General features: G+C 34.4%; 1 protein-coding gene across 1 annotated transcript; it reads left to right on the forward strand.

Annotated features, from left to right (window-relative positions):
- The first annotated feature begins 428 nt into the window (after positions 1-428).
- LOC116182763 lies at positions 429-2,455 on the forward strand. The gene has a single exon (XM_031503305.1). It carries the CDS (start codon positions 449-451, stop codon positions 2,453-2,455), a length of 2,007 nt encoding a protein of 668 aa, XP_031359165.1. The 5' UTR covers positions 429-448.
- Positions 2,456-15,491: the final 13,036 nt, after the last annotated feature.

A 15,491-nucleotide genomic window follows, 5' to 3' on the forward strand; every position in this document is an offset into this window, starting at 1 on the left:
CATGAAAAGTGCTTGCGAATTACTACAATTACTTTGAGTGCTTGCAAGCACAGTGCTTGAACTACTTTTAAAACAAGGGCTTAGGGCTTGGTGCTTGCAATTACTTTTTAAAAGTGCTTTGGTAATCGAAGTGATTGGTGGACATTTTGAAGTGCTTGAAAGCACTACCAGAGTGCTTGAAAGCACTTTCAGTGCTTGAAAGCACTTTCGAAGTGCTTGCAAGCACTTTGCGGGTTTTAGGGCTTGCAAGCACTCAAATCCGTCGTATTTTTCTTCTCGCCCAGTACGGAGTGGGGTAGGTGCAACTCTAATCGCCTGCGGCGCGTACCTGCTATTGCGTTTATTAGATCGCTGATTTATCATTTTAAGTCATATCAGTTCTCATTTTGTTAGACTGCAGTTCATTGTCATTCGGTCACTGGATGGAAAGTTTTATAAATTAATTGCAATGGAGAAAAGACAGGTAAAAGCCGAGTGTCAGTTATGCCTTCCAAAGATTCATATCATAAGCGGAATTATAGGTGTTTCCACCAACTTTTTAAAACATATAAGGAAAGTACATAGTGAATTTACAGAAAAATACCAAAAATACATTCAAACCAAGAAGGTTCGCTTAGACCAATGTAAAAAAAAATTAGAAGAAGGTGCCACAACTGCAGGTAGTTCAAACGAGAATGCAAGGATTTTAAAAAAGCAAACAACCATAGAATCTAGCTTTTATCGTGGGCAAAGGGTTAGCCAAGATGAATTTAACAAGAGGTTGTTAACGTTTATTGTTAATTCTATGTCTTCCATTAATACAGTAGAAAATAAATATTTTATTAAACTGTTTGATGGTATGAACTTAACTGTTATGACTAGAAAAACAGCTATTCAAAAGATTAACAGGCTGCAAGAGGATAGTGTGGAATCATTAGTTAACAAACTTAAATCAGTAAAATATGTATGCACCACAAGTGACATATGGAGTGCAAAAAAACGGAGTTTTTTGGGCGTTACTTGCCACTGGTTAGATTCTAACTTGAAAAGACATTCTGCTGCATTAGCATGTCGTCGATTTCAGGGAACTCATTCTTATAACAGGATTGCCGAAATGTTAGACGAAATTCATAATAAGTATGAGTTGGATTCGAACAAAATTGTTGCCACTGTAACTGACAACGGTGCCAATTTCATTAAGGCATTTAAAGAATTTGGTATTGACATACCATCTGAATTAATTTTTAGAAACGTCAATAATGAGAATGAAATACATACAATACTCGACAGTAATGAACTTGGCAGTACTGCAAATAGTGGTAATACTGATGAAAATAATGAAATAGAGGATATTGACGATGTTTTACCCTCATTTGTTTCAATTAATAGTGATTATTGCGATAATCAGGAAACTTCGGTAATGCTACAGTTACCTCACCACGAGCGCTGTGCCAGTCATACACTTAATTTAATTGCGGTGACTGATGTGAAGAATGCAATTGAGAAAAATCACGCGACAAGAAGCAGACATACTGCAATTATGGCCAAGTGTAGTTTACTGTGGAATAAATGCTCGTATCCGAAATCTGCAGAGATTGTAAAAGACGTACTGGGTCATTATTTAAGTTATCCCGGAGTGACACGCTGGAACTCGTATTACGACTCCATAAGTCAAATCGTAAAAGAAAAAAACAAGCTGAGCGAATTATTTCTAAAGCTAGGTTTGAAGAACTCGCTTAAAGAATCGGAACTTGCTTATCTGAACGAATACTGCAAAGTTCTTGAACCTCTTGCTACCGCTTTAGATAAGTTGCAAGCTGAAAATAATAATTATTATGGATATTTGTTACCATGTATTGTGTCTCTAAGGACAAAGTTTGTAAAAATGCAATCGGCAAATTTAAAACAGACCAACCACATTCTAGATGCATGTCTTAATGGTTTAAAGGTTAGATTCAAAAATCTACTAACATTGACAGACGAGGCAAATAATGCCATTATTGCGGCATTCACTATACCCCAATTTAAGCTCAGGTGGTATAATGGTATAAAGGATACGGCTATAAAATCTTTACAAGATATAAATAAGATAATTGTCATGGCTGCTAAAAATGTATGTGCTGAAAATGAAACTAGCGACAGAAGCAAAGTAAGATTTCCGCAAAAGGACGATTTCTTTGACTTCAATGAGGCGACTACTGAATTAGAATTAAATTCAAGTACCTTTGTCAATGAAGTGGAATTTGAAATTATGCGTTACAGTAACGATCCGAATTCTGCATTAACTTGTGTCAACGATTATGCCATCATTAACAAGCTGTTCATAAGATACAATACTAGTCTTCCTTCAAGCGCTCCAGTCGAGCGTATGTTTTCATTCGCGTCGATTATCAACGCTCCTAAAAGGCATGCATTGTCTGATACAAATTTTGAAAACCTCGTGTTATTAAAAGCTAATGGCTGTTATGAAAACTAATTTTATCGTTTCAACGTTAGTTTATCATAAATACTTAATGCATTTTTTGTGTTCAGTGTGTTCTTATTTTATTTTGTTAGAATTTGTTCGTTTTTATTGTATCTAATGACTTTTTGTAAACAGACAAATGAACTTTTTTTTTATTTAAATTATATACCAAAAAATGTTTATTATTTAATGCAAACTTGTTACCAAACCAATAATATATCTGATTTTTTGCGCATTTTTGAAAAAAAATGTAGCTTAATCATACGCTTTGATGTCCGGCTGGCTGTGCCAGAAAAACTTTGGATCTAGACATCGTAAAGAGCTCAAATTTGTTGCATTAGGTCAGTTGCATCGAGTTAGTGGGGCATCGAACAATTTTGAAGCATAAAACCCTCATTAAACACGAAAAAACTTAATTTAGCAAAAGTATAAGCGTCGTGCGACGTACGGTATTGAAATCAACTGGTTGTCTTAACATAAATAAGTAATAACGCACGTCGCAGCTAGCGGCAGACGGTAGAAGTTATGAATTAATAAAGTTATAGGTATCATTATTACGATGTGGATACATGACATCATTAAGATAAGAATAAAGAACGTTTCTATCATTACGCATTACGCAGAAGGTCGAGATCCTTTTCGGGGGCAATGTTTTTCAACAGCTGATTTTTTAAATCCCTTTAATAGAATACTGATCTGCCACCCAAAAATGCGCTGAAGGCCCTTCAATTTAAACGAGGACTTTGACCAGTTTTTTTTCTCAAATAGGTAAATATGTTTGTATTTGTATTACCTTCATTCTAAGAGGGCAAATGTTTATATCGCTTTTATTTTGAGCGGACAACCTTCAGCCTAATCTGCTGTATCGATCCCCAAAGTGCTTTTAAACCCCAGAGTGCTTTGAAAGCACTTTCAATAAGCCAGACATTGTTTTCAAGTCCTAAAGTGCTTTCAAGCACCAAAGTGCTTTCGAGCAATAAAGTGCTTGCAAGCAATAAAGTGCTTGCAAGCCTTTTGTGTACAAGCACAGTGCTTGGAAGGCTTGTTGTAAAAGGCTTGGTGCTTGGTGCTTTGTCATTGTAAATTACTTTTTAAGAGTAATTGGTAATTGCAAGCACTTTTTAAATCCAAAGGGCTTAGTGCTTGGAACTTGCAAGTACTGTTTGCGAGTGCTTGGTGCTTGGTGCTTGAAGCACTTTCTCAGAGTGCTTTACCCAGCTCTGCATACAAAATAATCGATTATACTACCGAATAACGAGACGAATGATCCGAAACACCTCGAGACCGAAGGTCGAGTGGTGTTTCAACGGATTATTCGTCGAGTTACGAGGTAGTATAAAAATTATTTTGTAATGCTCGAGTGGTATTCGACACGATTATATAATGAATAGAATTTTATTTTGACAGTTATTGTTATTGTCATCAAATATAGTGTATACTAGATTTGACTTTAAATGACATAGCGAAAACACCAAATCGATTATATCACGTCGTCAAGGGTATAATCGCTTATTAATGCATTGGTATCTAAGGAAAGTGGAAGTTTTGATTGGCTCAATGTCGTATGAATGATATAATCGCTGAAATACCACACGTGAAATTATCGGGGTAATTGAAACTTTAAATTACAATTTCATGCATAAAGTGACCAATCATATCCAAACAAAATGCCTTGGTTTGTGAAAACGGTTGCAAGAAATTGGTTATATTTATTCTTTCCGTATTGTCCGTATTATTGTTTCCGTATTGTATCCGGACAGTACATACAGAACGGAGTATGTAAAGTTGCCTATTGTCATTTGCCAAATTTGTCCATTTATAATATTAATTTGTGTTCGATGGCAGAAACATAAACTTAAGGCCAATTATAGTGCACATTTTCTATTTATATAAAACATGCGGCGTGACGGAAGCCATCTTTTTGCGTTAAGGGGGTAAACTTTTAAGTCGTTTTTCCAAGATAACTTATCTATAAATGAAGTTGGAACAATTTCAAAAATTGGTATAAGTTCGTAGAGTTAATATCTAGGCAATAACGCCAGGAAATTTTTTTTCCTTTTTTTTTGAAAATATGGCACCCTAACAACCCTCGACGCTACCGTTAAAAAAAAAAGATTATTTCAAAACATTTTAATGAACCCCGGCCTTATTCTCTAGCTAAAGCATTCACCTTTCACAGGAATATTCGACCCCTTCCTCATCTTCACTCAGAATTCAGATACCGTGGATCGAAATCAAGCGTTTTCGGGGTAACGTTACTTAATTAATTACCTTAATGTTTATCGGAAACATGCCTAAAATAATAGGTAAGTAGTGAGGCATTTGCGTTCAAAGAAACAACTGGAATTGACAACAGCAGAAAAGAATTCCATATTTATCAATCCAGAAGGCATGTTTTCTACATAATATACATTTGGGCCGTTCATTTAAGAAAGTGAGGTTAAGAAAAATCATCTTATTAAAAACGTGGAAAGAGAACACTAACACAAACAAATCTTCCTTTGCATCTAGCTGTTTTCGACAAAGTTTATGTGTAACTCAAAAGTTTATCGTGATATTTTGCCAATTATGTAGACCTTATGTTCTGGAATGGAAATTTTCGCCAGACACTTTAATTTCTATCGTCAGTGCACCAACACATCGGTACATCGATCGGTACCTACCTACATGGAGGTGTTGTTTTTCCATTATTCTCTATCAAATGTATTCCTTTACAGCTCAGAGTTTTCAAGATTAGATACTAGATTTCAGAAGCAAATAATTGGAAATGTGAATATGTAAATAGGATCAAGCCTTCTAAAACAGACGTATACAGTGTGTCCCCGGATGGACTGAACAAGAGGTTGGAGGATACCACATTGAATAAAATAAAATGTTTCTCTTAAGCTCTAAGGTGTTTTTTTAACTTGATTTGCTTATCAGGTTGCCATGGAAGATACAATGATAGTCTGATTTAATCAAAAACATGCAACTTAGAAAAATTTCCGCTGTAGATTTTGCGTTTTTTGTAATTTTCTCAGCTGCTAACAGGAATTCTAGATTTTTATTTCAGAATAGGTGGTTTTGAGGCAAGCAAAAATTTTTATAAAGAATGACATTTTTGCGTAAAGTTAAAATTAAAATTTTTTTCTCTCTTGTTCAGTCCATCCGGGGACACACTATATATTATTTTGAATTGCAATAAACCGTTTTATTTGAAGATTGTTCATTTAAAAACAAATAACACCGATCAGATAATTCAGTGGACTGTTCAATGATGTACCGATGACTGGGCTCCTCTAAATACTTACATTTTATACTAGGAACTAGCCATATTGCATCAAATAGAAAAACTGGAGGCGGCTCTCAAAACTAGAATTTTCTTCTTATCCTACAGCGATTTTTGAAATTGAAGAGTATTTGGAAATTTGTCTATGATAACCGAATGGCCATTGTAAAAATTGGATAACGCGATGAACTTAGGGTGCTGGGTTGGTATTTGAATCGGACCTTACAATATTATGAAGGTGTCGGCATTTTGGTGCAGGTCACAAATTGGGGAGGTAAACCAAATAATTAATATGTCGTGTATAGTTACTCATTTGAAATATTTTTATTACTAATTTTAACATTATCTGTTACTAAAAAGTTATGTGTAACTTCTAGGAATTCATATAAAACAGTACAAAATAAACATAATCATCTACTGTTTATACTTTCCGAGAACATTTCTTACAGGCCCAGTTGTACAAAGTCAAAGCTTCATCTGATTAACGCAATTATTGTAAATTGCACGTCAAATTCCTTGTTATTTTCTTTTGTTTGTGTTTATTTATTTACGGAATCTCCCAAGAATACCGTAAGTAAACATTGCAATATAATTCACAAGATTGAACCTTACCTATATTTCTGTTAAACTGTCATTGAAAACGTCGCAGAAGTTTTTTTGTATTGAACTACGATGATCATACACGTTTATGATGATTTTGTATAAAACATGCTTTTAAAATGTCAAACATCTAATTACCAACCCCAACATATAAAAAAAAGTCGGAATTAAAACTAATAGACGCTTAGACAAATGGCACTCCTCTCTGAATACAGCCCGAAATATAGTGTGAACATTATTTACAACCACACCTTTTGTGCTGCTACCATGATGAGGACCATAAATTACACTGCTTTTTAAAAAATGCCTCATACTTATTAGCCGCAATAAAAATGTGGCGGTATGACGATGGCTACCTATTTATATGCTATCATAATCTGACCGAAACCACTTAAACACCTATTCGTTTTGCAATTTTGCATCGTTTAGGTACGTTAAAAGTTTCATAATAAATAGAGAACAAGTAGTTGTTTTAGAGACGTAATGTATTTATCATCTTATCTCTTTATTTTAACGTAAATGAACAGCAAATGAATGTATTAAATTACAATTTTTTGTCAGAGTATTATCCAAAAGTATACTGTAAGTTTAATGAACTTAATTAATCTTTAGCAATGAAAAAACATTCTCGACACAATATTGCGTTTCTACGCACGTTCACCTTTTATAACACTTCTGGATTGTCACCACATTTAAATCTCTCAAAATTGAAAAAAAAATGGTTTGTTCAATTATCACCAGAAAATTCGTACCTAACATCGGGCTGATCAAATTTCATTCTTTAACAGGTCTGTTTTATTTGTATACCTCACTCTGGTTTACGGTCATTAAAGCACTAGTGATAATGACGTTATATGGTCATACACTTAGTTCTTCGTTAGTGCCTCTTAGTGCATTATAACTTGTATCAGCATGACCGGTCGTTTCCGAGAAAGCAACCACGCCTTGTGTAGTACTAACTTCCTAGCCTCATTGAAAACACTATTGACGAGACAAGACTAATCGTTAGTTTGCTCTTAAAGCACCAAAATACACTAACGAACCAAGCACTTGTACCGTCGTCAGTGCTTTCAACGAGGGTAGAAAGTTAGCACTGCACAAGAGGCGGTCGTTTTTGAGAAAACGACCGGTCGTGCTGATGCAAGTTATAAAGCACTAAGAGGCACTAAGGAAGCATTAATGATGAGATCATGTACCGGCGGTTAGTGCATGTACGACCGTGTAACTTCACGGACCTATACCTGCACTGCTGCTAGCAGTAATTAAATGTTAATTTGTTATTGCATTCCGCATTCCGTTATGAGCATGCTGTGGCTCATTATTAGATGACGATTAGCCCTATGTTACTTTGTTCAAAATCAAAGGGGAACCGTTTTTATTTATTTTTTCTGATTAAAATAGATAGTTTGTGTTGTTGGTTATTGTTATTAGATAAATTACTGCCTTCAAAGTTGTATGATAGTTTCATTATATTTTTTAAGAATCTGTATCATTTAACTCTAATTTTTTAATCAAGATATCTTTCACAACAGAGGCGCTCTCCAATAAAAAAGTGAGGGCGACTAAATTATTAGAGAGAACTTTTGGTTTGTTGAGATACATGTTCCTTAAAATGAAGGATATGTTTCTTATTTAAAAACGAAGTTCACTTTATCAAAGTGATTAATGATTAATTCTGGTTAGACAGTGCTTCTTTCTCATATATTAATGTTACGATACATTTTAGTAATTTTTCGGAATGAATGAAGATTAAAAAGAAAGTCTCTTTTCTATGAGTTATGAGGTGTTGCAAGTCTTTTTTGATGATTTCGCCAGTCACAAAAAAAATGTATACCTACAGGGAGATTCACGTAGATGTTTTTAAACTTGTAGTTGAAATAGAAAAATTTTGTTCACAGGCATAACCGATCATTGCGAATTGAATTAAAATATAAACCTCTCGCCAGGAAAGATTGCCGGTCACAGAACACTTGATCCCGGTCTACAATCTATGTTTTTCTAAAGATGTGAGCGACTTCCGGGATAAAATCGTGCCAATGTTGAACGAAAAGTATTTTTGTTCAACATTGGCACGATTTTATTCCGGAAGTCGCTCGCATCTTAAGAAAAACGTAGATTGTAGATCGACACAAGGTGTGCTGTGACCGGCAATCTTTCCTGGCGAGAGTTATAAGTTCAAGACGGCACCGCTTCCGTAAGTACTAGAAGTAGGCGCCATCTTGGTTTGTTTAAAATAGAAACATACCATTTTCTATTTCTTTCTAAATACGCCATTTCATTGTGAATTCAACGCATTTAAGATTTGCGTACCTATCTGTCATATAGTTGTTGACATACCGGGTGGTGCCTAGCGCGACGCAGCATAGGGATTTCAATGGTAATTTCTTTATAGTCAATTACTAGCTCCCCTAATTATTTTAGAGCAAAAGTTTAAATATTTTTTTTTAGAGAAAAAAATACTGAATCTGTTCATGCTATTTACTCATAATTTTCCGTTTTTCAAAACTTGTTACTCGTAATTAATGTTATCTTACTAAACCAATATTAATATTACTACGAGATTTGATTTGGTATAAATATTATTGAAAATGAAAGATTTATATAGTAAATTCTTTTTACGTGACAAAGGAGAAAATGGACTAAATAATAAAAATATTAAGCTATTTTAATGATTTATCTAAAGATCATTTATGGTAAGGGTTTCCACTTCCAGAAGTCACACTCTAAAAATCCTTGAAGACACTTGACACAAACATCAATTAGTTAAGTAAATGAAGATCTTCAATGGGTGAAGGACGTATGTTACTACGCAAATATTCCAACTATTACGAACATTACTATTTATAAGTAAGCTACTCGTATATACATTATATACAGTATCGAAGGTGAAATTCAAATACATACCCTAGTTTAAATTTAAAACACTACAGCATATTAGCATTTGTAACATCTTCAAATTTATTATCGTCAATCAAAAACGTTACAGTAAAAGAATTAGAGACCAGAACAGAATATCTATTTGGGAGTTATTAGTTTTTGTGTAGCGTGTGGAGAGTAATAGTTCGTCATTAATTTCCGTCTTTACACAATAGTGATGAAACAATTAACTCTGAAAATAAAAATAACCCAAATTTCCGAAAAGCGCACAAACAAATGTGTGTTCTCCAGTTTTAAATCAGATAGCTATGAAAGTCAATTTGAATAATTAAGTTGATGTAAATGTAAAAGAATACTTAGTTCCAGATTTAGTTAAGCTATTGAGCGATGGAGTTTGTTAACCGTAGGACGATGTATCCTCTAATTCTGTAAACTCGAATTTTAATCATGTCAAATCCTGGAGAGTGATAAATCTGCTATAGATATAAAACACGAAGAGACTTGTGACGATAACTGTATTTAGTTATTTAAAAGAGGAGAATTATTATTAGAACCGATTTAAATTTTTTGAAGTTGACAGATGGCTTAGTAGCTAAAAGCTTAGTTCAACAAAGGTACGTACGTTACAAGTAGGAAGTAAATTATAATATGAAATGAACGTGCTTTAAATATTTATATATTAAAAAGTACAAACTTCACGCACGTTTACTTGGACAGCACGAGGTCCACGTTTGTAATACCAAAAGGGGGCTATTAAAATAATGATTTCATTATAGGGAAAGCGCGCCCTTTTGATTAAATGATACTTTATTCAAACTCGATGCGGCATTTCGACAAAACAATAAAATATAATTACATTTCACTTATCACTCATTCATCTGCCAGAGACGCTGCGGCGAATAAAGCGTTTCACTGTTTAACCATTTCCTATTCATTACTATTCATTTCATTCGCATTTTCTCATTCGAGAATCATTTATCTTGTGTTTTCTGGGACTCCTTTCATTTATTATTCTCTTTTGTTAACAGAACTGCTCTTGTCATGCTCATTTTGTATCCAGGTTTTTCGGTATTAAATATATTTATTAAATATGATTCTTGTTTACATTACATTCTGTACCTAAAGCCAGCGATAGGATCAAAGTTTCTCGAAAAGATGACATGTTGTTTTCATAGGTTATTATAAAATATCTATTTAATCACTATTTTTGGATAGTCGATAAAACATTGCAACACTTTTAGCAACTCATGCAGCGGATAAGGTTTTTGGGAGATTCGAGTGGGCATANTTAACATGTCAATCAAGTACGTGGAAGTACAAGTCAAACAGGCCGTATTTTGTTCTGTCATTGAGATATTTTCAAAGAGTAATTTCGTTCGAATTTTTTCAAAATGTGATAATTTTAGGTATGTTATTTCTCTGGAAATGGCAGATGGTGGCAATTATTCATTTTAGAGAACTTGTCTAAACGTTTATTGAGCGAAATTTCGGGTTATGTTTTCTAAAAGCGACAGCCGGACAGTTCTCATTATCGACTACTAGTTAATAATGTCCACATTATTAACCACTTTGAACAAATGCCGAGAAAGTCTACTTTACAAGTGGGAAAAAGGTTAATAATCATGTCATCAGACGCTAGTAGTGAAAAAACATAATTTTCATTGGTATTTAGTTTTACACAAAAATCATAATAATAAATAAACTAGACATAGATTTATAATTATTTTAAGAATATTTTATAGTATATTTATAGAGATACATACAGGCTGATTCAAATTCGAAGGCCATTATGGGGATCTCGGAAACTGTAAGAGATAAGTAGGTAGTTTAAATTTGCGTATTTTGATGCTTAACAAAAACTCGTTTTGAAAATGAAAAAATTCCCACAACTTTCGGAGATATTCTGGAAACAATTAATTATTGCAAAATCGTTTTTATTTTTTACCGAAGTTATTTAAGGATATTTCAAAATAAATAACACATTATTAGGGCCACTTTTTTCCCTCTAAAATATGCTAGTTTAAAATGTTTGGTCTGACATTCCGTCTCCGGTTAACCATCATCAACTTTGTTTTTTCTTATGACAGTTATTTTTACTTTTTGTGTCATTCGATAGAGGAATTTTTTCTGATTTCAAAAATATTAATATCACTAGGTCTTGTGCTACAGGCTGACTACCATTTATATTAAAAACCGATCGAGGCTGCTTTACTCCAGGGAGAGTCAACAATTGAAAAACCTATCGGGGGCATGCGAGTAGAGTACTCACCACTGTAGAATAGAATTATAGTATCACTGAACGTGAGACATTAGCGATGGCGTGTGAGAAATTTCGTGGATACTTGAAAAATGCCAAAATCAAAATTATAAGCGACCACTAGCCGTTGTGTTGGCTAATTTCGCTAAAATCACCAACTGACCGTTTGGCACGTTAATCTTTGTCGCTGGAGTTCTACAAAATCGTAGGACACTTTTTGTCCCACTCTCCGCGTGAAGAAAATAGGGTTAGCGATATTTGTACCATGCTAGTGGATCTTTCAGTGCCGGGTGGTAACAGAATTACGAAATTACAATTAGAAGATCCAGATTTGGTAAAAATTGCAATGGATTTATAGGCTACTGATGACCCTGTCAACGTTGCTAATTGGTCCGAACGCGGATATGTGATGGTTAGTGTCACTTTATTCCGTTACTCTTCCGATAGTGAAAACGAAGAGGCTCAACAAGTATGAGGGGGAACTAAATACAGTGCCAAGTCGCAAGCCTAGCGACACCTTGATGTCAAGCTTCTTGGTGTATTTGCTAGTTTAAGGGTGGAGAAGGGAACAGTTGGTTTTAAGCAACCTAATAAATGCCGTCCAATTAAAGTGACTTTCCAAAATTCGTTTGATGCGGTTACAGTACTGCGTAATAAAAAGCGGTATTCATCGGATGCTGCAATCAGGATTTTTGGGGACCAAACGCCTATGCAGCGTGATCGCATTAATAAGTTGAGAGAGCTACTTAAGGAGAGAATAGCTAAAGGTGAAACTGACCTAACAATTCGATATGTGCGCGGAATTCCGCAAATTGTTAAAATGCAAAAAAACTAAACTCTTCTAGCATCCAGTCGAATTATAAATCAGTTAACGGGAAAGAAATAAATAACCTACAATTTTACTTTCAAAATGTACGCGGACTACGATCTAAAGTGAATGAATTCTATAGTTCGGTGTGTGGTTCTTCTTATGACGTTATTGGGTTAGTTGAAACTGCTCTTTCTCCTGAAATCGGGAGTGCTGAACTTTTTACGGCAGCTTATAGTGTCTTTCGCGACGACCGAAAATTTAACGCTACTGGTAAAATGTGGGGTGGTGGTGCACTGTTGGCCCTTGCTAATTACATTGATTGTGAACAGATTGACATGGGTGACATAACACACGCCATTCCAAGTATCGATATAGTCGGTTGTAAGTGTATTTTTGAATCCACTTCTTTTGTCGTTTTTGTACTTTACATCCCTCCCGACACTCCACTCAACGTTTATGATTATTTCTTGGAACTCTTTGAACAAAAATGTAACTGTAAATACGTGTTAATACTAGGTGATTTTAACATACTCCATTTCAATAACAGTATAATCAATGATAATAAGAAGGGATTAATTATTGACTTTATGAACATTCTGGACTTATCGCAATTCAATCATATTAAGAATGTCAATCACAGAATTTTGGATTTGGTTATAAGCAATTGTTCATGTACAGTGGAACGAGATACTGATCCTTTGACTAAAGAACACTTACACCATCCCGCTTTGTTGATCAAATATTTGAGAGACAGTCACCTTTTCCTCTAAATCGAAGTGAGCAGTACTATAATTTTAAGAAGGCTGATTATATAAACTTATATACGACTTTACTTGAAACTGATTGGTCTTTCTTGGATAATTGTACTGATGCTGATGTAGCCTGCGCTCAATTTTATGATAAATTGTATAAAATATTTGATTTATTTGTACCATACTATCGCACTTCGAGATGCAGTTATCCGAAGTGGTTTACATACGAAATAATCTGCAATATTCGTATCAAAGCTAAATGTCTAAAGCGATATCGTAAATATAACATCCATACCGATTATGCGAAATTTAAACGCTATAGGGGGCTAGTGAAGTCACAAATCAAAGTAGCGTACGATAATTATATTATTAATGTTCAACGATCGATTTCCAGTGATCCTAAACACTTTTGGTCATTCATTAACACTAAGAATGGTAATTCTAGAATTCTAGGAAGAATGCGTAAGCAGGATATTTTGTATAACACTCCACCGGAAATAGTGAATGGATTCGCTGATCATTTTGCTAGTGTATATCAACCGGCTAGTGCTAATTCGTTTAAGTTGCAGCAGTCGGTTAAAAATTTACCCTGTTGTTCAATTGACATAGTTACCGAGTCGGATGTGTGCAACACTATAAAAAAGTTAGCCAACAAAAATACCGCTGGGCATGATCAGATTCCCAGTTTTCTTGTAAGAGATTGTCGACAGATATTTATAAGACCTTTGTGTGTTCTATTTAACCTTTCTCTTAGAACATCTACCTTTCCAAGTATCTGGAAAATTGCCAGGGTAACTCCCGTGTTAAAAAGTGGAGATCCGACAGAGATTACAAATTACAGGCCAGTTAGCATTTTGTCAAATTTTGCAAAAATATTTGAAATGATCCTACACTCACAAATTTACCCTCTTGTTAAGAGTTATCTTTCCCCGTATCAACATGGCTTTATGGAGCGTAGGTCTACCACGACTAACCTCATGCCGCTCACTCAGTTCATATCAGAGAGTCTCGATAAACGTGGTCAAGTTGACGTGGTATATACAGACTTCTCTAAGGCGTTTGATCGTATCTCACATTCCATCCTTTTATATAAGCTGAATAGTTTCGGATTTAGTGACAGTCTCGTACATTTTTTTCAGTCGTACCTAACTAATCGTACTCAGTACGTAATTTATAACCAACATAGGTCTTCGTTGTTTTATTCGTTATCTGGAGTCCCTCAGGGCTCCAATTTGGGTCCGATGCTGTTTTTGTTATTCATTGATGACTTATGTGAAAGTTTAACGTGTAACTTGCTGCTATTTGCTGACGATTTGAAGTTATACACAACAGTATCAAATGTGAGTGATTGCTGGGCATTGCAACTTCAACTTAATAAGCTTTTGAAATGGTGTACTGTTAACCATCTTACACTAAACGTTTCCAAGTGTCAGATTATTTCATATTCTCGTATACGTCACCCAATTAAATATGATTATACCATAGGGTCTCAATTATTATACCATTCTACGTCTACTAGAGACCTAGGTGTCTACTTTGATGCCAGTTTCTCCTTTTCTAATCACATAAAAATAGTACATTCTTCGGCGATGAAATCACTTGGCTTCATTATGCGTAACTGCAAATCATTTACCAACGTCAATGCTCTAACTTCTTTGTACTTTGCATACGTTCGCTCTAAATTGGAATACTGCGCATTAATTTGGAATCCTTACACTAAAAGTGACATATCTAGGCTAGAAGGCGTCCAGCGTAAGTTTTTAAAATTTTTGTTTTATAAAGTTGAAGGTAGATATATATCCGGAGAGGGGATACCCTTATTCGTTACTGTTAGCCAAATTTGACTTCTGCTCCTTAGAGAAAAGGAGGGTTAGGAATAGTGGGACTTTTCTGTATAAATTAATTCATAATAAGATCGACTCCTTGGTACTGTTAAGTTTATTGAATTTTCGTGTTCCTACTTACACCTCGCGTACTGGAATTACTTTTTATTGTGCAGTGCCATATACCAATATACTAAGAAGCTCACCAATTCATACAATGTGTGCGCATTTCAACAAGGTATGCAATTCATGCGATATTTACCATTTTGATCTTGGCGCAATACTAAATTCAATTTGAAGACAATTTGTATTGTTTTACGCGAGCATTATATGCATATTATTAATAATAATTTTAATGCCTTAATAACATTTTATATTATTGTAGAATTATTATTTGTGTAACTTTACCTTTTTTTTTTTGCTAAAGCTTGTCAAATAGATAGGTATATTATATATAGTATTCTTAGTTTTACAATTTTTATAATTTGTTTTTCTTTAAATGTATTCAGGGGCAATTATTAACTTTTTTTTTGTTTTTTGTTTTTTGAAATTTCACTTTTCTTTTTTTTTCTCTCAATTTTCTTTTGTTATTAATGCACAATGCTTTGTATGTTCTATATATATTTAAGTTGACCTGTAAATGGATGCGTTCTGTTGGTC

Source organism: Photinus pyralis, unplaced genomic scaffold (assembly GCF_008802855.1).
Source record: "Photinus pyralis isolate 1611_PpyrPB1 unplaced genomic scaffold, Ppyr1.3 Ppyr1.4_unclustered_Scaffold7426, whole genome shotgun sequence".
NCBI classification, from domain to species: Eukaryota; Metazoa; Arthropoda; class Insecta; order Coleoptera; family Lampyridae; genus Photinus; species Photinus pyralis.